Below are 24,908 nucleotides of genomic sequence, written 5' to 3'. Positions count from 1 at the left end.
TTGTCTAGACTGTAATCTCTTTGAGACCATTGACCCCTCTAGACAATGATTGTTCATCTATTTTAGTAACTGGCACCGCACCATACACATATTTGGTACAGAGCATGGTTTCTCAATGTGCCCTATCACATTTTGGTCTGGATAATTTGTTTTTTTGGGGGAGGGGCATCTGAGCATTGTAGGATGTTTAGCAGCATCCCTGTATTCTTATCCACTAGATGCCAGTAGCATCGAAACCAAATGTCTCAGTGTGACAACCAAAATGTCTCCATTTATGCCAAGTGTCCCATAGAAGGCAAAAATACCCCCAACTGAGAGTCACTGATGTAGAATAAAAAGAATAAATTGTAACCAGTATTTTGGCAAAAATCAAAGACTATGAAAAGATTTGAGGAATGATTTTACCATTCTTTGGGGTCATGAGGGAAGACAAACTCAGTTGATGGAAGATAGTCAGTGTAAAATAGAACTTTCTGTTTGCTGTGATAGATCACAGAAAAGCCATTATAGATTGATGAGCAATGCAATGCACCTAAGATTAAAAAAGAGCAAGATGACAGAGGTATTCTTATGCTGAAGTTCCAAAAATATCGTTTTCATTTTTATTTCTTTTTGAATCATTTAATACTTAGAAATACCATTTCCAGTAAAATAAGTATTTCATTATTTAACTGGAAATTTATCTGGAGTTCATACATAACCGATATCTTCGGATTAAGAACAACTTTTTTGAAGTGTATTTGAGAGAATGAATTTGAAATTATAGGTGTAGGTTATTGTAAAGTGATAACTGTTGACCAATATCAGTTGTGTTTATGCATAGTCTTACATATTCTTCTTGACTATTTGGGTATTGTCCTCAAGTTTAGCAAATTTTCCAGCCCCAAATGACGCGCACACACATATATAACGTGTGTGTGTCTGTGTGAGAAAGTGTAGCCTAGACAGTGCTTACCACTCCAAAACAGTGATTTTGGATATTTCTGCTACTGTCTTGTAAATTCTTAGGTTATTCTTTTAGTATGAAGCTAATACATGACGTTGATACTATATGGTTGATGTGCTGCTGACATGGAAATAACGCACGCTATCCTCTTTTCACAGCTGTGTGCCAGCCACAGTGCAAACATGGTGAATGTATCGGACCAAACAAGTGCAAGTGTCATCCTGGATATGCCGGAAAAACCTGCAATCAAGGTAGGGAAACAATGTGACACAAACAATCATGAGCTCCCTCTGTTCCTGCGTGATAGCACAATTTTAAGTTCTCATGCCCAACTCTTCCATAACTATTGTTCCACACATGTGAGCTGCCGTTAGCTGACACATTAAAAAAATATAATAATGTTTCATCTTTTAAAATATATTTCATCAGAGGGCAGTTAAAAAAATTCCATCCTCTTATTTGTATTCACTGCTGATAATTAAAATGTATACTGGAGAAGCGAATCGCAGCATCAGTAATGTTAGAAGCCTTACATTCTGCTTCTCCTTGTTCATCCACTAACCACGTAGTAGGGAAGCCTTGGCAAATTGTGAGCCTACTAAGACCTGGTTAGGTGAAAATATTTTAATATTCAAAGTCAGGTAGGAAGCTTGACTTGAAATTTTGAGGTCCGTTCAAAGTGAGACCTTCGATTTTGTGGTTAAATTCCCTTCAACTGTTGACCAGTTTGCAATGTTCCTCTGAGAAGTGACAATTTTGATTAGCAAGTTATTTTTAATTGGCATCAGTTGCTTATAAAAGCAAACATTTATTTAGTACTCACAGTGCCCCAGGTATGTTATATGTAAAATCTATTTTCATCATTACAACATTAGGATGTAGAATGTTATTTATAATTAAGTTTCAAATAACATTAAAAGTTTTAAATAACATATAATAATAATGTATTATTTCATTTTTCATTTGAAGAAATATCAGGGATGTTAAGTGTCTTGTCCAAGTTCATAAAATTAGTTGCTAAAAGATGTACTAGGTCAACTTAGAGCTATTATCTATATAATTCATGTTTTTTTCTACCAGTTTAGTTTTAGATGAAGAACATATTGGAAATGTGATCCTCTGACACATGCTAACAAGTCTGACAAGGCTTGTCTTTTTAATTAATTTTAACCCAAAACTTTCTTCTATTAGGAGTAAACAAAAAACAGAAGTAAAGAAAAGCTACGATTAGGTTTCGCCTAAAATATACAAGGATAAACAAGGTTTTTTACTTATTTCTAAAAGCAATGCTCCTTATCATTTACATGAAACAATTATTAGGAGTCTGACTGCCTCACAGATACTTACTTGGCCTCATCTGGTACAGAAATGATATTATTCAAATATTCTTATTCTTCAATATCTGATACTCCTTGAGGCGTGTGATGTAAACTTGTGATTTGTAGACATAGTTGTCACAACAATTCAGAACACTGATGTTTGAAAGTACATCTGATTGTTTCTGTACTATCAGATGAAATTCATGCTAGTAAAACGTGACATATCCAATGGTAGGACAAGCTCTTATTCTAAAGTGTGTTCTAGATTATCTGCTACTTGATTGTAACTGATTTTTTTCCCAGTACTTCTTTTCTTCTTTTTTTTTTTTTCCCAAATTAAAGTTTATTGGGGTGACAATTGTTAGTAAAGTTACATAGATTTCAGGTGTACAATTCTTTTGTAATAATATTTTTTAAGTTGGAATTTACCTAAAATACTTGGCTAGTATTTTTCAAATAAGTGGGGTTCTTATTATCTCAGTTTACTCTTTTAAAAAATCCATTTGATTTTCCTTCTTTAGTCTAAGTTCTCAAGTAGCAGCATGTTCGGTTCTGATTATTGAGTTATCAGTGTTCATCTTAGAGTCCCAGCATGCTTCTTTTTTTTTTTTTTTTTTAAACAATGAACATAAACCATCAGAGGTTTCATTAATATGTCAGCACCATAAAACTTGTTGTCCTGTTGCCAGGAATTTATACAAAGAAGATTATTGAAAGAAGCTACTGTTGAGATTGCAGAGAAATTCATTTAAATTGATTTGCAGGAGCTGCATCGACTTTAATATGCTTCAAAGATACTAAAGCTGTTATTGGAACAAGGATTCATCTCTGGGTATCTGTTATTTTCAAAAAACCAGTTTACCAAGTACTTTTTTCTATAATACATATCTGAGTCTCCAAAGAAAAATAGAAATATACTGAGTTGAAATCTTGCCTCCTAAAACTATATTCCTTAGGGAGAAGAGGATTTCATTAGTAGCAAAATGGAATTTTACACCTGCAAAAATAGCGCTGACACTGAAAATGTCATTTCAAATCCAATCATGAATATAAAATTCCAGCTTACAGTAAACCTATTTGTTTTAATCATCTCTCTTGTTGCCTTCCTTACCAGAAAAGCAATTTGGCAAGTGCCTGATGGAAAGCTCTATATTCTTTGAGAGCAGGAAACCTTTGTGGTGCCTCTCTGATTTCTGGGTTCCTGAAAACTATTATTAAAGTGACTTGCACATGATTAGTTCACATTAAATAATTACTAAGTGAATGACTTCCACACAATGGCTCTTAGTCCTAAAAGTTCGAGGAGCTTGAAAGCATTCCATGGAGTCCTCTGGTACCTTAGACAGTCAGTGTTTGAATCCATGGATGGTGAGAGCGGCTGCCATGAGTGAGCTGACTAAATGGGAGAACTCTGAGATACCCCCTGGAAATGTTGTTAGAGCAAATTGTCTGTATCTGCTACATATCAAATTAACTTACCCTTTACTGGGACTGTGCATTTTAACAAAGTGGAAAACACACCTCAGAGATATGGGGAATTAAACAGGTTTCTTTTTCCTTAAGGATGGAACTGTCAAGAAGAGGTACCTTGAAATAATTTCACAGAGCTGGAAATTAGCTTTTGATTAAAAGTAGGGTATAAGGCAAGTATCTGCTAAAGATTTTGTTGCAAACTGTGTGCTTTAAGAACTCACCCCTTGGAAACTTGCTTGGCTGAGTGAACAGCTTGAGTAAATGACAAGCGCTTAAGAGTACTTTTAGAGCTGTCTGGGGAGCAGCCAGAATAGCAGGGCAAGCCCACTTTGGAACTGGCTTAATTTAACAGACTGTCACAAGATTAGTTTAATCTGCTGTTGGAGGCTTGCTCTTCCCCCTGAGTCATTTTCTGGATTTGCTATAGCTGGATCACGTATAGAATCATAGACTTAGACTGGTCATTATCATATTCTATAAGGTACATGGTACCTTTCATGGTAGATGAAGTTCTAACCTAAACTCTGGCAAGATTTGCTTTTTTCCGTCTTACTTTTCCTTGTAATTTTTTCATGCATAGTTTCCCCCTCTTTGAGTCTCTGTACCCATACAAGTCTCCTTTTCCCTGAGCCAAAAAAGGATACTATTATAGATAATCTTTTTATAACTTTCCCATTAGGGAATGATTTTTAGCATGTAATATATCATATCATTGCATATTTTTAGGAATGAAAGGTATTCTTTTGAATTCACAGTGTGCTTTATAATAATTTCAGAAGAAACAATTTGTAAACATCAATTACTAATGTGTTTCATGTGTTGAATTCTTTATCCCAAGAAAAGAATCAGAGTCTTATAGCACAGAACCAGACAGTAAACTTTGGTGGACTAGTTAAATCTGAGAGTTGATTGCTTTCCTTAGCACAACAGCCTAAGTGCTTTAACCCTAATATTAAGGTAGTTTCTTATATCCTTACCTTTTGAAGGATGTATGATTTCAATCCCAGAAACCAATCTTCATTTAATTTGGAAGTTTAACTATTAATAACATGATAATATATCAAGACATATTAATATATGTCATGAAACAGGATGTGATTGCCTTTTTGACTCTCCATTTTTGAATCTCACCCATCTTATAGTATTTTGGTAAAATAGTAATGGGAACAGTTACCATTTTTTGCAGAAAACTTCTGAAATATATTCTAATTAAATGTGACCTAAATGTAACATAAGTTCTTACATTTGAAAGAAAATATTGATTATGCTATTTATTTAAATAAGGTCTTTAAGCAAATCATAACTTTGTGCATAATTTTGGAGCATTTTAAACTATTGCATGACATTTAATAAGGAAACAGTCTTAAGTTGGTCATTTAAGACCTCAGTATCCTTAAACAGAGCACACTGATTGTAACCAATACTTGTATAATCTGGTTTTCTTTTCCAGTTTTCTGTCTTTGTTGATAACTAAAACCATGCTTTTAAAAATGACCATTTCTTTTTTTTTTTTTTTTAAATTGGTGGGAGCATGATGGATTGTTAACTTATAATGATGTTTTTGGGAAGAAAGATGACAGTAATAAGTTTTAAGGAAAACAAGAATTTAGAAAACAAAGAAAGTGAAGAACTAGAAAGTAATTTTTGTAAAGTATCTAAAGGATTCTTTTTGAACTCCACCAACTTTATGTCATTGTTTAATATATACTTATAAAGATTTTCAGGGCTAAAAATGACATCAGTTCAAAGTTGACTCTTATTACCTTCTTCCTGGTGTGAAGACGAGCACTTCTACCCAACTCCTCTTGACCAAGGCAGTGAACAGCCTCTTTTCCAACCCCTGGATCATCAAGCCACAAGTTTACCTTCAAGGGGTGAGCGTGCGTTATCTCAGGAGGTCTGCTCCTCCCACTTGCACGGCTTCCTGCAGTTATGTCACTGGTTGCAAATGTTCTAAGACAAGCCCCAGAAGTGCCCAGCCTCAGCATCCTGAGCACATGGAATGAGCAGCAGGACTTGTCTCCTGGTGCTGGTTCTCTGTGCTCTGAAAAGCCTAGAGCCTCTGCTGTCCTTTCACTGCATCAAGTGTCATTGCTTTTCTTCTTCTTCTCTGGGTTTCAGAATGTGTTAAAAAAAAAAAAAATCAGATACCGAAATAACTTCCGTTTTCATATGTAGGTAGTCAGGAATTCCGAAGCCACTGAGATTGGCGGGGTTTTAATGGCTTTTACTAAGTAGATTTTAGAAGTAATCAAGTCCTCGACCACTATATTGAGGGTGTAGCGTTTAAGGTTACCTGGAAATGAAACCATATGTTAGCTTCCTTCTTTAGTGTACAATTTGTAATATTAGAAATTCTAAGTTCTGGTTCCAGTACAGCCCTTAAGTAGGCACGTGATTGTGAGCAAGTCATTTAATGTGTCTGGGTTTTAGCAAAAACAATTAGTAAAAAGAGGAGAGTAATTCCTACCCTATTTGCCTGCAGGGTTGGTGTGAGAATAGAAACACTAAAAATAAGAGTCTTCATTATGCTGAAAAGTTTTGTAGAGAACTTAGGTGGCAGCATGATTTTGCAATTCTTCTAAATGACTATCCCTCACCCAATGATTTAGGAACTTAGAATGACATAATTAAAAATGTTAAAATTATTAGTTACTGTCTCTGCTGATAGGGAACTTAATGCGTTTGTACATCTGAACAAAGAATTAGGGCAGTACTATTAATTTCAGAGTCGTTGATGTCATTGTTGTTTTTAAAGGATAAACGTTATGGCAGTTGACATATTGGCATCTGTTTGCCTATAACCTCCACTTTAGTCAGATAACATGTAAAGCCTTAGACTTCTGAGACATTGCCCAGTTTAAGCCTCAAAGGAAAAAAGTCCAAGTGCATTAAACAAATGAAAGATGATTTTCCTTTAAAAAATCCATTGGGTTCCTTTATTCAATGAATCTCTTCCAGGTTTTCAAGCTACTTTTCAGTGTCTGCATGCTGATACAATTTCTAGTTCTTTTGTTTCCTGAAGTGTAATGACAATGCTGTGCAGCTTGCATTTATGTTCTGGACCAGCTCCTTTCTCCCTCCCCCCTCCCTCCCAAGCTCCTGAATCCACCAACCTGCTTAAATATACTCCTGGCTTATAGATGCTGTTTAAGAATATATACTTAATAGTGAAAGCATTTGAATGTAAGTAGTTTAATTGTAAAGTTCTGTTCTTTGTGTGGTAAGACAGATACATGATAGAATTTATTAAATGTTTTATTATCTTATAGTTTATATTACGTTATAAACTTCTAGAGAAAGAGCAAGATTAAAGTAAATTTAAGACAAAACACCAAAAACGTTTCTTTCCTGGGTTCTTTTATCAACTTGTAAGATTAACTTGACAAAGTATGATCAGGAGACTTTTCATGTTCTTCACATTGTTCCACTTATTATAGGAGCATTTACTATAAATTGGAAGCATCATTTTTGTATCTCTGACTTAATTTGCTAGCAACACAAGAGTTACTAGTTCTGTAGTCCAAGACATTTTGGAATCAGCCAATATTAACTCCGTTTTATAAGGCATTGTGTCAATAAGAAAATAAGGTACACAAATCATAGACTAGAAACCCTGAAGAAAATTGAGGAAAAAAGAAGTTCATCACGAGGATACCAGATCCTTTAAATCTTCTGAAGACCCCTGCTTTAGCAGAAGTCTGATATTTGGTAAATACTGATAATTATGGATTCTTATAGACTCCTGTTTCTTAATTTCTGCAGTGGGTTTTTTAAGGGTCATTGGGAAGTTTTGAGGTGCCACCTGCCTGTGGCAGATGGGGCAATGATGGCAGTCACTGGGCACGTCAACGCTAGCCCACTGTCAGGGAAAGTCAATCGCCCCATCAGCAGCTGGTAGAGTATGGCCTTCTCAAATTGCTTCCAGTGTATTTGGATATTTATGTGTCAATGACAGTAAAATAGCCAACAAATATCTCTACCCATTGAATGCTGCTTGTTTATTTCCTTTTCCATATTGTGTCACAGAGTGATTCCCAGGTTCTTTTGGCATTATGACATCTTATTAATTTTTCATTTTCTTTCAATTTTATGATTCTTAACTCCAAAGTGCTTTTTCCCACGGGAAGGGAAGGATAAATTTGGATCGAAGACCACCAGCAGCCCCTGAACAAGGAAACTCTCAGAGCAAACCTAAGGTGGCCTTTATCAGCCAGGACTGGAGCTGCCTCAGCAGGACCTCAGCTTTAGTCCATGGTCATAGTATCTGAAGAAATTTCCATCAGCATAAATACTCCTTGTTTATGAGCTTTCTGGAGCTATAAACATCTGACCAGTTCCTATCAGGAAACCCACAGAAGTTTCTGTGGCTCTTTAAAAACAAACCTAAGGGTCCTTAGTTGACACATTTTTATTTTATATCCATCAATATCCTTCCCTTGAGATACAGAATTCAGTCTTACTCTATTGTTTTGATGTATTGTACAATTTTATTTTTGCTTAGTGCAGAGAAATATTTAAAACTCAAAACCTTTCTCTAACAATGTACTCAGATTTAAATACTATTTACTATAATCTCATTCAGGGATTTATCAAAGCCAGGTGTGACTCTGCAAGGACATATTAGGAATAATAATCAACTCCTAGGACATGAGAAAAGATTCTCTGACTTTAATTTTTAATAAATATTGAAATATGAGGTAGAAGAATATGAAAAATGGAGTGAATGTCTTTTTCCTCCTTGATTTAAAAATTTTACTTCATTTAACATGGAGAAATCAAATTTTTGTGGATACTATGATCTGCAAGGCACCATCTTAGAGGAAATTTTTTTTGAAATATAATGTGATTCTGTTTTGAATACTCTTGACTAGGCAAGAAACAACAAAGCATAAAATTGAAGAAAGCATAGGAGATGACAAAGGTGTGTTATTTAGTCTTCTTGGGCTTTGCACAGCTAGAGATTTGTTTATAGTTGTGTTAAGGTTACTAAGTTCGAAAGTCAGTAAAATATTTAGAACATTTGAGATGCAATAATTATTTGGTGGTTTTAAAAAACAATGTAACTTGGTAGTTTAATTAAATTAACTATATAGATTCCTAATAAATGAGCAGGTCAGATTTAAATTTGATTAGATTTGAAAACAACTTGCCACTAGATTTATCTATATTTCTGTTTTGATGACATAGATTAATAGATAATTAAATTATGCTAATCAGTGCTTCTGCTGGCAGTTCCAGACAAAATAAACATGTCTTATGTCTTTTTAATGAAATCTGTATTTTGGCCATTACTATTTCAGTGCTTATATGTCATTATGAGTTTTATGTTCACTTGAGGCAGTGTTTAACTTGGGTTGGAAAATTCTCAATGTGCTATTTATTAATTCATTTCATACTGATATTTAAACCAGTAATCCTAAAATACATAATGATAGTCCATTATGTATTATTCATTAGTATTTCCATATGCCCTTCTTAACTGCCCAATGAATGAAAGTATGTTGGAGGGTTGTTTTCTTTTTAAGTTTCTCTGTGACTTGAATGCATTACTAAAGTAGGAAACTGAAGGTTCTTCTTTAACCTGAGATTAGTATAGAACCTAAGATTGAACAAGAAAAACGACAGTAATGATCACGCTAATTCATGTAGCTCTTTGAAAATACAGCTTTCTTTTGGGAAGGTCCAAGCAGTTTAATGTTTTAAAATCCACATACTTTCCATAAACTAAAATAGGCTCACATAGTATCTTCTTTAAACAGAGACAGGAAGAAATTAAAAAATGATCATGTCAGGAGTGAATCTAGTGGAACCCAGCTATTTCTGAGAACATGGGAGTCAGATAGATGAGGAGTTAGCATGCTCTTTCTAGGGATAATGAGGTAGGCACAGCGTACTCTAACTACTAGTAACTGCCCTTTGTGGACAGAGATCACATGTACTATATACTTTAAGCTCCAGAAGCTCTCATAGCCTCCTCACTGTTATAAGGCTTTCGGTCACTTTTGATAGAAAACTCTTGGTGGTCCCTAGTGTAACTGGCATTCAAATGAAGACAGTGCTGAACAAGCTCTATCTCTTAGGGAAACAACTGGTTACGTAGCTCGACCTACTTTTCTCCTTCATTTTTCACTCTAGAGAAGTAGTTTAAATGGTTTACACTTGTGCTGCAGCTCTGTGATTCTTCTCCTTCAACCTCCACTCTTTTCAGACTTAAACGAGTGTGGCCTGAAGCCGCGGCCCTGCAAGCACAGGTGCATGAACACCTATGGCAGCTACAAGTGCTACTGTCTCAACGGATACATGCTTATGCCGGACGGGTCCTGCTCAAGTATGTCAGGAATCTTAACTGTTTTATAAGTGCTTTAGGCTTGATTTCTTTCATGCTGTGCTCCGGTAGTGTGCAGATGCAGGCGGCCTCCTAGGCCCCTCTCCTAAACAGGATGTGTAAGGGTGTGCTTACATGTGTGCCTGAGGAATTGAAAATCAAAATAAGAGTTGCCCCTTTTAGATAGTTAGCATTCTTTTACCATGGGTGCCAATGGTAAATTGATTTGGAAATGGTACTTAGCACAAGAATAACACAACTAGTGTATTTTCTAATGTTTTTTTTTTCCCCCGACATGATTTTCCCTGTCTTCTATCTAGGCATAGAGCTATTCCAGCTAGAAAAAGAACACTAGCTGATTATTTGAGGACTTTTGTGCTACCCATAAAGATGGACAGTAAACTGTTGGTAGAGAATCCATCAAGCTCGTTGATTGATTATAAGCCATTCATAAACACCTTTTCACTTTATTTTACATTTCTTTATAACAGTCTACTAAGTTATGTCCCTTTTCTTAAAAAAAAAAAAAGAACTACTTCAAATGAGAAGAGTAAATGATTATAGTAACATAAAAGTAGATTTTTATGTGTGTCTTTGTAAGAAAGAAATGCATGGTGTTCCCTATTATCATTTGGATATGTTTATAAGATGGATAATGCCTTAAAATTCTCTGTAGGCTAAACATTGAATTGAGGTTGTGTTGATATGATATCCAACAATTGATGACTTGATTTTAATTTTTACTGAATTATCAATTAAGTTAGCTAATTATCGATCAGTTAATTATTAGTTATCTCTAACTGGGCTGCATTTTATAAAATAAAGGCTAGCTAATTTTATTTAGTATTGCATATTTAGCATGGAACTTTTTGGAATGAGGTGAGTTCACATTTAGTAACATGTGCAGTGATACTAGAATCCGCTAACATAGTACAACTCATTTGGAAATCTCCTGCTATCCCTAGAGAAATTTAATGTGAGGTTGAGACAGTCCCATGGATGTTTCACTTAAGACCAGCACTTGCATGAGTAATCTGGAAAAATACCTCTATTCTCCACTTTCGTTGGCCACTGGAGAAATTTCCAGATCATCCATGTGAGATAAAGTTTTACATTTGTCTTTTAATTCCTCAAATGCATTAGGGTTCTTTCCCAGATGATAACTGAGCTGGTTCACTTCTGAACCCCTGGGGGAGAAAGCCTTTCTGTTCCTCCCCTTATTTTTTACTTTCTGTACACTGTTGAATAATTGAGGCCTTTTGGTCTTCATTGTTGATTCAATGTCACTGATTTCAGGACAAAGAAAAACCATAGTTATTTCAGTTACAGAGTTTGTTCTCTGAGTCAGCCAGTCACACTTGTTCCAGGTGCCCGGACGTGCTCCATGGCGAACTGTCAATATGGCTGTGATGTCGTCAAAGGACAAATCCGGTGCCAATGCCCCTCTCCTGGCCTGCAGCTGGCTCCTGATGGGAGAACCTGTGTGGGTGAGTTGTAAAATCAAGCATCTCTGTCAGTAGCATGTATAGGAAACAGAAGAAAGTAAGAGGTGATGGAAGTAAGAAAAAAAGGCAGTTACTTATATCAGCTACTTAGCTATCCTTCAGAAGATATCAGTTGTCTCAGAAGAGGACTTCTCTCTGTGAATGCACTGTGTAAATTGTGTTTTCCTAAAAATGAGGGACCAGAGGAAGCTTCAGGCAGAGGCAGTATAGAATTATAGTTAAGAGTCTGGGCTTTGGTTTCAAACCTAGCTCTGCCATATACTTGCTATGTAACCTCAGGCAAGAGACTTCCTTTCTTTGAGCTTGAGTCTTGTCATCTTTAAAATTGGAGTAATGGCACATAGAACCATTCTGAGGATCAAATGAGCTCATGTGTGGAAAGATCTTAGCATGGTACCTAGCATGTAGTAGGTACTCAATGAATGGAGATATTCGGTGATTCAACAGACATTTATCAATAACTTTCTGTATTCGAGGCATCATACTAAGTGCTAGGATGTACAGTAATGTACAAAGCTGACAAGATTTTGGTCCTCACAAAGCTGATATTCTAATGGGGAAGACAGAAAAGAAATGAGTAGCCAATAAAATTACAAACAATACTAAGTCTTAATATGAGGTACCAGGAGAGAGAAAAACAGAAAGGGTCTATTTTAGAAAATAATGGTCAAGGAAAGCCTTAACATAAGACCTGGACCTTTGGCCACACGAAGAATCAGCCAAGCAGGAGGAAACAGTGCAGGCACTGCAGTGAAAGAGAGGGGGATCTGCCTGAGGTCTTCAAAGAAAGAGGGCCACTGTGGCTAAAGCAGAGTGGGACTGTGAGGGGCGGTGGCTTGAGATACAACTGGTGAGGTCAGTGGGGGCTGTTTATTGCAGGGCCTTCAAGAACGTGGTGAGGAATGAGGATTTAATTCAAAAAACAAGTAGAAAGAGTAGGAGAGTTTTAAATGTGGTACTAATCTGATTTTATGTTGTAGTAAAATCTTTTTGGTGGGTGACTGGGAATGCTTTGGAGGGGGTAAGATTGGGAAAAGGTAGGTTTGGAGGCTTCTAACAGTGTAGCCTGGGAGATGGTAGCTGAGATGAGGGTGGTGGCAGTGGGTGAAGAGAACAGGAGACAAATTCAAATAATCTTTCAGAGGTGGAATTAACTGAGCCTGATGATTTAGGGTGAAGGGAAAGACGGTTGTCAAGGGTGACTCATGTTTTAAGTTCAAGCAACTAGGTGGGAACAGGTGCAGTATGTGCTGAGCTGTGGTGCAGGAGGAGGGCAGCCTGGGTTAGGAAGATGAATTGAAATTTGGAGATGTGGAATGTATGTTGCCTGTGGGGGCAACCAGCTGGATGAAGTTCATGATGAGTCGCTGTGTGCCAGGCAACTGTTTGCAGTTATTTATTTAAACATCCACTTCATCTGAGCATGCTATTGCTCTTCCTAAAATGCAACTGACTTATGTTTCTAGACGTTGATGAATGTGCTACTGGAAGAGCTTCCTGCCCTAGATTTAGGCAGTGTGTCAACACTTTTGGAAGTTACATCTGCAAGTGTCATAAAGGCTTCGACCTCATGTACATTGGAGGCAAATACCAATGTCACGGTAATGAACCCCAGGCATTGCTTTGTGTTGTTTCTTCCTATGGCACGGAAAGGCCTCTTCATTGTGCTGATGACTGGGGTGCCAGGGGCAGAGGAGGGTACTGGCATTAAACAAACAGAAATCCATTTCAACCACTACTAGCTCTGGATGCCCACGCACTTTATTTCTTCTGTTTATCTGCCAATTTTACATGGACCTTCACATTCCAAAAAAAAAAACAAAAAACACCATTTTTTTGAAATTGTGTATATATTTTTATGTCATATTTATCACCCAAATAAACCTTTCTTTCCCTACTTCCTGATGCAGATATAGATGAATGCGCCCTTGGTCAGTATCAGTGCAGCAGCTTTGCTCGCTGTTTCAACATACACGGGTCCTATAAGTGTAAATGTAAAGACGGCTACCAGGGCGATGGAATGACTTGCGTATGTGAGTAATGCTTGTCTCCCAGTTCTAAATTCTGGCAGGAAATATAGGATTGTTGAAATGCCATTACTAGGGAAGATAAGGAACAAGATTAATTTATGAAAGAAGTATAATTTTCATAGTTTGTAATGTTAGTTTGTGTTTTCTACAGATAATAAAATCATTTGTTCTGATGTTTTGAAAAATTAAAGACTCAATAATACAGTCTACTCTTAAAAGCATTTGATTCCTTGACTAAAATCTCAGTAACTTCGCTTTAGCTAGAAAGAAATTTTAGAGCCCTCCAGGGAATTTAATTTTCTTAAAAATCAGAAATAAATTTTGTTTGTCATTAGCATTAGTTTTATGATGGTGGGATAATCTGACTATAACATACTTTTTTTGTTCTTCTGTTTTATGCCTCCTAATTCTACTACTAAAAAAATCATTCCCATGTTTATCTATTTTTCTCTACATTTAGGATTGTTTTGCTTTTTGAATTTTTTCTCTTTGGTATATGACTATATTACTACATAAAGATGAAAAAAATACCCTCTAAGATGAAATTTTCACAAACCAAGGGCCGTAATTTAGCATGCATTTCATGTAATAATAGATAATTTAAAAATTTTTTGGAGTGAAACATTTACTGAAAATCATGGAGCATAAAATCATGGGGATTAAAGGATTTTTGAAGGGTCATGTAGTCATACTCCCCCCAGCAGTATATTGTACCGGATTAAATATTAATTTCTCATGGTGAAAATAGTCAAGGGAAAAGATTCCACAGATGGTCTTGGTGATCACTGAAAATTTATTTTAAAAAACTATTGTGTAAATTAATAAGGAGGAAGGAAAACTAACTATAAAACAATAGGTAGAACACTTAAGGAAAATGTTTTTGCATGAGTCACATTTATATAAAGTATGGAAAATAAAAGTATTAGTCTTTAGACAATTGTAAAGATGATTTTATAATATATGTATCATAGGGACACTTAACATAGATTCTCTATTTTTTTCACATTTAAAAATCATTGCATTTTAAAAACAATTGCATTAAAAAAATCTCATTGCTGTTTCCACTTTACAAATACTTGTAACTTTTTTTGTGTTTGAAGTTACACTTATTACAGAAACACCAATATAATTTTTGCTTCCATTCACAGGATAAATATGTATCATATATCTATATCTATATATCTGTATCTATATGTATATACACATATGTATTTGTTATTTGGAAACCAGCATGAGTTACAGTAGGGGAACATTCTAAATGTGAAAAGTAAGCCTAGTTTGCACATATTTTGATGTGTTTGTTTTTTATTATTTGATGTTTTACTTTCTAGGAAGAGATGGTTACACACTAATTTAAATCTTTTGCCTCTTTAGATATTCCAAAAGTCATGATTGAACCTTCTGGTCCAATTCATGTACCACAGGGAAATGGTACCATTGTAAAAGGTGACGGAGGACACAGTAATTGGATTCCTGATGTCGGAAGTACTAGGTGGCCCCTGAAGACACCATATATTCCTCCTGTCATTACCAACAGGCCCACTTCTAGGCCAACAGCAAGACCTACACCAAAGCCAACAACATGGGCTACCCCACCCCCACCCCCACCCCCACCCACAGAACTCAGAACACCTCCACCACCACCAACCCCAGAAAGACCAACCATAAGACTGACGACTGTAGCACCAGCTGCTACCACATCTCCAAGACGGATTACAGTTGACAACAGGATACAGACAGATCCCCAGAAACCCAGAGGAGATGTGTTCAGTAAGTCATATAAATGTTAGCACATATTTTTGAGTTTTTTCTAGTTTTCTTGAGGTACAGTATAATTGGTATACAGCACTGTGTTAAGTTTAAGGTGTACAGCATAATGGCTTGACTTACATATATTGTGAAATGATTACCACAACAAGTTTTGTTAACATCCATCATCTCATATAGATACAAAAAAAGAAAAAGATTTTCCTTATGATGAGAACTCTTAGGATTTACTCTCTTAACGACTTTCCTATTTACCATGCATCAATATTAACTACAGTCATCATGTTGTACATTACATCCCTAGTATTTATCTTATAACTGGAAATTTGTACCTTTTTGACCACCTTTATCTAATTCCTCCTTCCTGCAGCCCCCACCCCTGTACCTCTTTATTTTATTTTATTTTATAATTTTTTTGCTTCCTTTATTTTGTTTTATTTATTTATTTATTATTTTATTAGTTTCAGGTGTACAAAACAATGTAATAGACATTTATCATTTATATCCCTCACACAGTGAAAACCCCCCTCCCCCAATCTACTATCCCTCTGATACCGCACACAGCCATTACATTTCCACTGGCTCTATTCCTAATGCTGTACCCCTGCACCTCTGGTAAACACAAATCTCACAAATAAAATCTGCTCTCTCTTTCTCTGAATTCCTTTTTTTTTTTTTAATTCTACATATAAATGAGATCATATAGTATTTGTCTTTTTCTAACTTATCTGACATATTTCGCTTAACATAATACTCTCGAGGTTCATCCATGTTCTTGCAAATGGCAGAATTTTCTTTTTATAGGTGAAAAATATTCCATTGTGTGTGTGTGTGTGTGTGTATGTGTGTGTGTGTGTGTGTGTGTATGTATAACATTTCTTTATTTATCCATCAATGGACACTTAGGTTGTTTCCATGTCTTGGCTATTGTAAATAATGCTGCTATGAATATGGGAGTGCAGATATCTGTTCGACATAGTGTTTTCATTTCCTTTGGCTATATTTCCAGAAGTAGGACTCTTGGATCATTATGATAGTTCTATTTTTGACGTCTTTGAGGAATCTCCGTACTGTTTTGCATCATGGTTATACCAATTGACAATCCCACCAACAGTGCATGAAGGTTCTCTTTTCGCCACATCTGTTACCTCTTATTTTTTTGATGCTAGGTGTGAGATGACATCTCATTGTGGTTTTGATTTGCTGTGAACTTTCTATATCACATGCCATTTAACTTTTAATTTATCCATTCGTTCAATCAATAAACAATTTTTTAGTGCGTTTTAGAATGTCAGGCCCCATATTAGGCATTGGGCTTGCAAAGATAAAACAGAAAAGGTTACAATCTGGTGGAAAAGACAGTAACTAACCCAAAAGATAACTGTGGTATAGGACATCATGGGAGTAGAGAGAAGATGTACCTACTCAGTTTTGGGGCAGGGAGTATTTGGAGTGGAGGAGCTTTCTGAGTGAAATGGGACAAAGGATGAGAAGAGGAGGCATTATAGTTAACAGACGACAACAGAAGCACAAAAGGAGGCAGCAGCATAGCATATGCAATAAGCTGGCAATAAACTGCTAATAAACTGGAGGGTTCAGACAGGGACTGATGAGAAAAACTAGCTAGCCACCCCTTGTCTTTCCTGTAAACTGGTGGTTAGATCCGGACTGGAGCTAGATTAAAGACTCCCAGATTTTTCATAGGTGATTGGGTAGAGGTGAAGATAGAGGCTATAGGTAAAGAAGCAAGTTTTGAAGGAGGAAGAGTTTGTTCACTTATTACCAGATGGAAATTTGCAATTTGACAACTCTTCTCTGTTCCCTGTATTTTTCCATTTGTCATGTTTCACTTTGCTTATTCTTAGCCTCCTTTGCATTCACTCCTTTCTCCTCTCCTTTTGATATTGCTATTTTTTTTGTTTTCCTTTTTTCATTGCCCCATGATGGAACTAAACTTTGCTTATTTTATATTGAACACTTTTGTAACTTTTGTACCAGGTGAAAAAAAACACTGATGTTTGTGATTTTTTTTTTTTTTTTTTATGAAAGAGAAAAAGCTTATTTTTTGCATATGTGTGACTCTCGATTAAATTTTTTCTTCTAGGGCATTGTCCATTTAAAGAGAGATTGAGAGTCTCTAATTCTGATGTAGTTGTAATTGTGTATGTTTTGGGCAATAAATATATTTTTATAGGAATTAGATGGTACCTCTAATAATATGTTTTATATGTGCATATCTCATTTTTTGAAAAGCATATTTTTGTAATTTCTATCCTCGCTCCTTTTCTTGCTCCCTCTCCTCCTTCTCTCTCCCTCTGTCTGAGGTCTCTCTCTTTCTTACTCTATTTTTTTAATTCACCTTGTTGTGATCATACAATAGAATTTTATTCACGAGTGCTTAAGGAAATATAGTGTTATATTATTCTGTTGCTTTAAGGTAGGGTTATAAAAACTTGACTATTTAATATAAAAGTCACTCTAACATAGATCTCAACATCTTTCCAAGTCTTTTAATGTTTTCTCTTTTATAAAGGTCTCCATTTCTTCCCATTATTCTTCTCGATACCAACACTCATATAAGTTAAAAATAGCATTGAAGTTTGCCAACAGAATTTAGGAGGATAAAATTGGGGAAACATGGAGTTCCAATGATGTTTGAGAGCACTCATTCTAAAAGAGTGTGATCTTAAGACCTGCCCTGGGAAAGAATGACCTTGATCCTATTCCAAGGCTGTTGCATGCCACAGATAGCATTGCTGCCTTTTGAGACTCCTCCCCCAAATTAAATTCCCCTCTCATTTCTTTTTAAAATTTTTTTTTTCAATTACAGTTGATGTGTAATATTATGTTAGTTTCAGGTGTACAACATAGTGATTAGACATTTATATAACTTACAAAGTGATCACCCTGATAAATCTAGTACCCATTTGACACCATTACAATATTATTGACTATATCCTTATGCTATACTTTATATCGCAATGACTATTTTGTGAGGTTATTTGTTTGCTGTTTAAAACTATATATTTTTAAATTCTGTGTTTTTCGTCCTATATAAATATTTTAAAAGATTTTTATTAAAATATAGCTAATATACAATATTATGTTGTTTTTAGGTATACACAATAGTCATTGAACATTTATATCCCTAAAGAAGTGATCACCATGATAAGTCTAGCAACCATCTGATACCGTACCACACTATTACATTATTGACTATATTCCCTAGGCTGTATATGATATCCCCAAAACTTACTTGTTTTAAACCTGGAATTTTGAACCTCTTATTCCCCTTCACCTTCTTCTCCCTTTTTAAAAATTTTCAATTACAGTTGTCATATTATTTTAATTTCAGATGTATAGCATAATGGTTACTCATTTATATAATTTAAGAAGTGATCCCCCTAACTAGTCGAATACCCACCTGGCATTATACATAGTTATTACCATATTATTGACTATATTCCCTATGTTTTACTTTACATCCCCATGACTGTTCTGTAACTACTACTTTGTACTTCTTAATCCCTTCACCTTTTTCACCCTGTCCCCCAACAACCCTCCCATCTATCACCCTGATAAATCTAGTACCCATCTGACACCATATAGTTATTACAATATTATTGACTGTATCACTTATGGTATATCCTACATCCCCAGGACTACTTCGTAACAATTTGTACTTTTTAATCCCTTCCCCTTCTTTCACCCACACCCCCAATCCCCATCCCATCTGGCAACCATCAAAATGTTCTCTATCTATGAGTTTGTTTTCATTTGTTTGTTTTGTTCTTTAGATTCCACATATAAGCAAAATCACATTGCATCTATCTTTCTCTGTCTGACATACTGCATTCAGCACAATACCCTCCAGGTCCATCCATGCCTCTGCAGATGGGAAGAATCCATTCCCTTCCATGGCTGAGCAATGTTCCATTGTATATATGTACCACTTCCTCTTTATCCATTCTTCCATTGGCAGAATGGCTGCCTCCACATCTTGGCAATTGTAAACCGTGCTGCAATGAACATATGAATGCATTCTTCCCCTCGAAGTAATGTTTTGGGTTTCTTAGGATAAATACTCAGAAGTGAAATTACTGGGTTCATTGTCTCTTGTTATAGCCTTTGTTTTAAAGTCTATTTTGTCTGGTATAAGTATTGCTAACCCACCTCTTCTCTTTGTTTTTTCATTTCTATTTTCATGAAATACCTTTTCCCATTCCTTTACTTTCAGTCTGTGTGTGCCTTTCAATCTGAAGTGAGTCTCTTGTAGGCAGCATATGTAAGGGTCTCATTGTTTTTAGTTTTGGTTTTGTTTTGTTGTTGTTGTTGTTGTTGTTTTTTAATCCATTGAGCCACCCTATCTTCTTATTGGAGCACTTAATAATCCATTTACATTGAAAGTAATTGTTGATATGTAGTTATTGCCCTAGTATCATTCATATTTTTTATCTTTTTTTTTCTGTCTTAAAGAAGTCCCTCTAAGATTCCTTATAATATTAGTTTAGTGGGAATGAACTCCTTTAGCTTGTTCTTGTCTGGGAAGCTCTTTATCAGTGCTTCCATTCTAAATGATGGCTTTGCTGGGTAGAGTAATCTTAGTTGTAGGTCCTTGCTTTTCACCACTTTGAATGTTTTCTGCCAATCCCTTCTGGCCTGCAAAGTTTCTGTTGAGAAATCAGCTGAAAGTCTTATGGGAGTTCCCCAGTAGGTAACTAACTGCTTTTCTCCTGCTGCTTTTCAGAGTCTTTCTTTGCCTTTAACCTTTGGCATTTTAATTTGATATGTTTTGGTGTGGGCTACTTTGGGTTCATCTTGTTTGGGTCTCCAGCACTTCCTGGGTTTATATATCTATTTACTTCACCAGGTTAGGGAAGTTTTCCATCATTATTTCTCCCAATAGGTTTTCAATTCCTTGCTCTCTCTCTTCTCCTTCTGGTACCCCTATGATGTGAATGTTGGTACTCTTGATGTTGTCTCAGAGGCCCCTTAAACTCGTCTCATTTTTTTTTCTTTTTGCTGTTCTGTTTTTGTATTTTCTGCTACCTTATTTTCTAAAACACTGATTCAGTCCTCTGCTTCATCTAATCTGTTGATTCCCTCTAATGTATTCTTAATTTCAGTGACTACATTCTTTATTTCTGACTGATTCTTTTTTTATCTCCATCTTTGTTGAAGTTCTTCTTGAGATCATGGAGATGCCTTATACAGTGTTTTGAACTCTGCATCTGATAGATTGCTTGTCTCCACTTTGTTTAGTTCTTTTTCTATAGCTTTGCTTTGTTCTTTTGTTTGGGACATGTTTCTTTTGTCTCCCCATTTTGGCTGCCTCCCTGTGTTTGTTTTTAAGTATTATGTATGGCTGCTATATCTTGCTGTCTTAGTAAAGTGGCCTTATGTAGTAGGTGTCCTGTGGGGCTCAGTTGCATTGTCCTATTGGTCACCTGAGCTGGGTACTCCAGGTATGTCCCTTGTGTGGGTTGTGTATGCGCTCCTGTTGTAGTTGAGCTTTGGTTGCTGTTTCCACATCAGTAGGAGGGATTGATCCTCAGGCTGTTTGGTTATGAGGACTGGCTGTGATTATAGTGGAGGAGCTTTTATGCAGGGAATGACCCTACATAGCAGGATTTGCCTTAGCAGTGCTCTGGTGCCTACCCAGTCTGCCCTTTGGGTATGTCATGCTTGGACCTGGTCACTGGGTGTGCCAGCCCTGAAGCCTCCTGGGAGGGGACCCACTGTGGGCCAAATTCAGCCACAGCTTACACCCAGCCAGGGGCCACCTGGAATGAATGAACAATTCACAGAGGGCAACAGCCTGTGCTGTGCTCAGAGATGCCTTGAGAGGCCAAGCCACAAAACAAAAACTAGCTGTTTCTCTTGCTGGACTTCGGGCAGCCCAGAGGTAGGGGACAGGCTGAAGACAGGTACTGCTTATTTGGGTTTTCTGAACCTTTGAGAGATTTTAGGAAATTCTGCAGCATGAGCCAGGGCAGGCCTTTGTCCAGAAAAGCCACTGGAAGCTACTTGAGTGTGCCCAAAAGTTGGGTGGGAGGGGTCTCAGAATCACTAGGTGGTGGGGGGGGGTGAATGAATGATTTACCTAGATTGATGGAGACTTAGATATGGTGACTGCGTGTGTCTCACACTGGGAAGGGCTCAACAAAGATACAGTGGCTTCCACCAGCTCCCCCAACCAGGAGAAAGCTGCCACTCTAGCCCTCACCCGAGGCCAGACAATTCAGTTTCTGGAAAGTTTATTTCCATATTTCCCTGATGCCTTTCAAGCTGCTGCCCCAGCACTGGAGGTCACAGCAAGTGAATCCATCAAGGAGTAAGTCCATGCATGGGCCCTTTAATAGGCATGCCTGGGATTCCAGCCACCCTCTATCTCACTCAGCCACAATCTCTGCTGGTTTTCACAACCAGAAGTTATGGGGACTTTTCTCTCTGGCACTGAAATCCTGGGCGTTGGAGCCTGGTATGGGTCTTGGACCCCTTGCTCCTTCAGCGGCGTGGAAGGGGGGGGGACCTCTGCAGCTGAGATAACCCTCTTTTAATGGTTTCACTTGGGTGTGGGACCAGCCCGCTCTGTGTCTGTGCCCCTCCTACCAGTCTCAAGGTGGCTTCTTCTGTATGTCGTTAGCTGTAGGGCTTCTGTTCAGCTAGATATCAGGCGATTCTCAGTGATGATTCTGTAGTTACAATTTTGATGTGGTGTAAGAGGATGCAAGCACAGCGTTTACCTACTCCACCATCTTGACAGGAAATCCACCCACAAATTTTTTAATGTAGGAAATATTTAAGAAACAACCCCTTAAACAACATTTCTTATAGGTATAAACAAAATACTGTTGAAGCTGGAGGTTTTGTTCTGTTTCTATTCCTGCAAAAGAAAGAGATTCAAAACAGCCAAAATGTTATTTAAACTTCAAATAAGCAGTCCAGATAGGATAGTTATAATAGTTTTTGCCTTTTAATTTGGGACCTAAAAACTTTAACAATATCAATGAATTACCCAAGTGTGAAACCCTTATGAGGTTTTTTTAAAAACAATTATCCCAATTATGTACAGAATCTCTAATAGTGACTAAAGTCCCTTCCAATAACCCATCCAAGTATTGTTTGCTTGTCTTTTCTTTCTTATATTTAATTCAAATTCATGACATTACAGTTTACCCCTTCAGTACAGTCAGGTACACAGCTGGTCATTGTCACTATACCCCACACTCCAGGTATTCAAGGAAAATTCTCAGGAAATAACTCACCTGTTTCATCTTGGGGTTTAGTAATTTCTGTTTCATAAATCTTTCTCATAAATCTTTCCTTAGAAATACTGTTTTTTAATCCACTTAGCAATCTTTTTGGCTTGCCTTTAAACATCCTTTGTTTTCCAAGTCTGTCCCAAACTCTGTGGCCCAAAGATAATAATAGGTCTGACCCAATATTAATTGCAAGGGGAATCTTTTTAAACCTGATTGTCTATTCTAAATTATTTCTCTCTGTTGCCAAGTCTGCTATAGTACAGATTTGTGAACAGCCATTTAACCCCCAGGTGTTCCCCCTCAAACAGTCATACAGGGCCTGGTACATAGTAGGCACTCAAAAATATTTGTTAAATTGAAGGAAACGGAATTCTATATTGCATTCAATTTTCTTCAATCTAAGTATTCCTTCATATGCTTGAACTAGCTAAACTTGTTTATTTGATAGTCCCTCCTCAAATGATCAGTTATTTCAGCTGATGGCCTTCCTCTATCCTGATACAGTTTAGCCATTGAAAAAGAAACATTCTCTAGAAAACTCTAACTCTACTTCTAAATTTTAAGAATGATGTTGAAAAATAGTGAAGGGCATTGAAAGGGAATATGAAAATAAGGCTGAGGCATATGAAACTGAGAGGTTTCCAATGACTGCTAAGGATAGAACTCATTGAATCAGAAGTTCCAGTTTTGATTCTCCACTCTATTATGAGTTATATGACTTTGAATAAATTACTATGCTTTCCAGCTCCATTTTCTCATCTGTGAAATGGTGGTAATACCCATAGTCTTCCATTCTCATACACTGGTTTTCAGGATCAGACACAATGCAAGTAAAAGTGTTTGTAAATTATTAATTACTATGAAATACAAAAGATTACTGTATTTTATAGGAATGACTGTGATGGGTAGCATTTAAATAATATGTGTGATTAAGAAAGTAACCCTTTATGTATGATATCAAATATTAAGCATAATCTCAACTTGAGGGACCCTACATTTTTAGATTGAACAGAATTGAATTTTTAGATTAAATAGAATTATAATCAGATGTATTTGCAGGACGAGCCCTATGGGCCTGATTGAGCAACACTAAAGTTCCTGGATAGCATGAAATTTTTGTTCTTTCACTAATGGGACAGACCAATGCTTCTCAAAGTGTGTTTGCTGATATTCCAATTCTCTGGGCTATTATGCAAGTGTATGGCTAGAAAACTTCTGGGGTCAAATAAAACTGACAGATCCTAGGTTTAGTCAACTTATTTAGGTTTATTAACTATATGGCTTCTGCATATGCCAATGGTCATTGTGAATCTCTCAGAGAGGCTTATAATATGCATGATTTCCCAAATGGATTTAGCCTTGGGATTATTTAACTGTTGGGATTAGAGTTTATAACCAACTTCAGGTCAGGCTGAACTGAACTAAGAAATGTAGAGACCACTATCCGTAATACCAAGTAGCCCTCTCCCATTAGCTCTCATTTGCATGGTTTCTGAGACCAATGGGTTGGTCTTGGACTCTGGGAGAGCCTGGTGGAAGGGTAGAGTTAGGAGGGCAGAAGCTGTTGAGAAGACATAGAGCAAGAAAAACAGATTTAATTTGTGGGATGCTTGTCTGGATACCTGAACTATGCTGCAGGGGATTGTTAAAAAGTCGGTGACCAAGAACCAAAGATAAACATCTGGTCCCAGAGCAGATAGGATCTAAACACTTTGTGCAGAACCTGAAGTAAAGGAAGACAGGGAAAATGCATCCTAGTCTAGCAAGACAATGAACTATTATGCAAATATTATAATGGTTTTTGAAAAATATTTAATGACATGGGAAAATACCCATGTTATAAAAATGTTAAGTGAAAAAAATATACAAAACTATATCTACTATTCGAGCCATTAGGTATAAAATACATGTCTATATATGTCTGGATGAATATAAAAGTCTGGAATAAACCGAAACAGTAGCCATGGATCTATCCAGTTTTATGATATTTTGGATGATTTTCACTGTCTTTTTGTCATCCTCATGCTGTGTTTTTTTAAAAACATCTCTCTATCCCCCTTGTCAGTTGTCACAGTAATTCAGTGATAGCAGTAGTTCCTTAGGAGAGGGGCCAGTGTTACTAGCCCCTCTCCCACTCTCCCCAGCAAGAGTGAGCTGTGTGTTTTGAAAAACCACCCAAGGAGATTCTAATTTTTAATCATGTTCATATTTTTAGAACACACTGGCTTTTAAAAATTCATTAAAAACTTCTACTTTTAACCTTGCACAATTTTCT

At 36.5% G+C, this 24,908-nt stretch overlaps 1 protein-coding gene across 5 annotated transcripts in view; it reads left to right on the top strand.

Annotated features, from left to right (window-relative positions):
* NPNT (nephronectin) overlaps positions 1-24,908 on the top strand; it is a 77,565-nt gene that overhangs the window by 32,426 nt on the left and 20,231 nt on the right. For 3 of the 5 annotated variants that reach the window (XM_074322760.1, XM_074322759.1, XM_074322762.1), the window contains 7 exons: positions 1,105-1,197; positions 5,520-5,612; positions 9,950-10,069; positions 11,434-11,553; positions 13,038-13,172; positions 13,482-13,604; positions 14,976-15,371. In XM_074322760.1, the coding sequence (XP_074178861.1) occupies positions 1,105-1,197; positions 5,520-5,612; positions 9,950-10,069; positions 11,434-11,553; positions 13,038-13,172; positions 13,482-13,604; positions 14,976-15,371 (1,080 nt within the window). The remainder of the gene's footprint in view (positions 1-1,104; positions 1,198-5,519; positions 5,613-9,949; positions 10,070-11,433; positions 11,554-13,037; positions 13,173-13,481; positions 13,605-14,975; positions 15,372-24,908) is intronic. The other 2 variants (XM_074322775.1, XM_074322767.1) reach the window with 1 other exon arrangement.

Source organism: Rhinolophus sinicus, linkage group LG02, assembly GCF_036562045.2.
Source record: "Rhinolophus sinicus isolate RSC01 linkage group LG02, ASM3656204v1, whole genome shotgun sequence".
Taxonomy (NCBI): Eukaryota; Metazoa; Chordata; class Mammalia; order Chiroptera; family Rhinolophidae; genus Rhinolophus; species Rhinolophus sinicus.
This window is presented reverse-complemented; position numbering and strand designations above follow the sequence as displayed.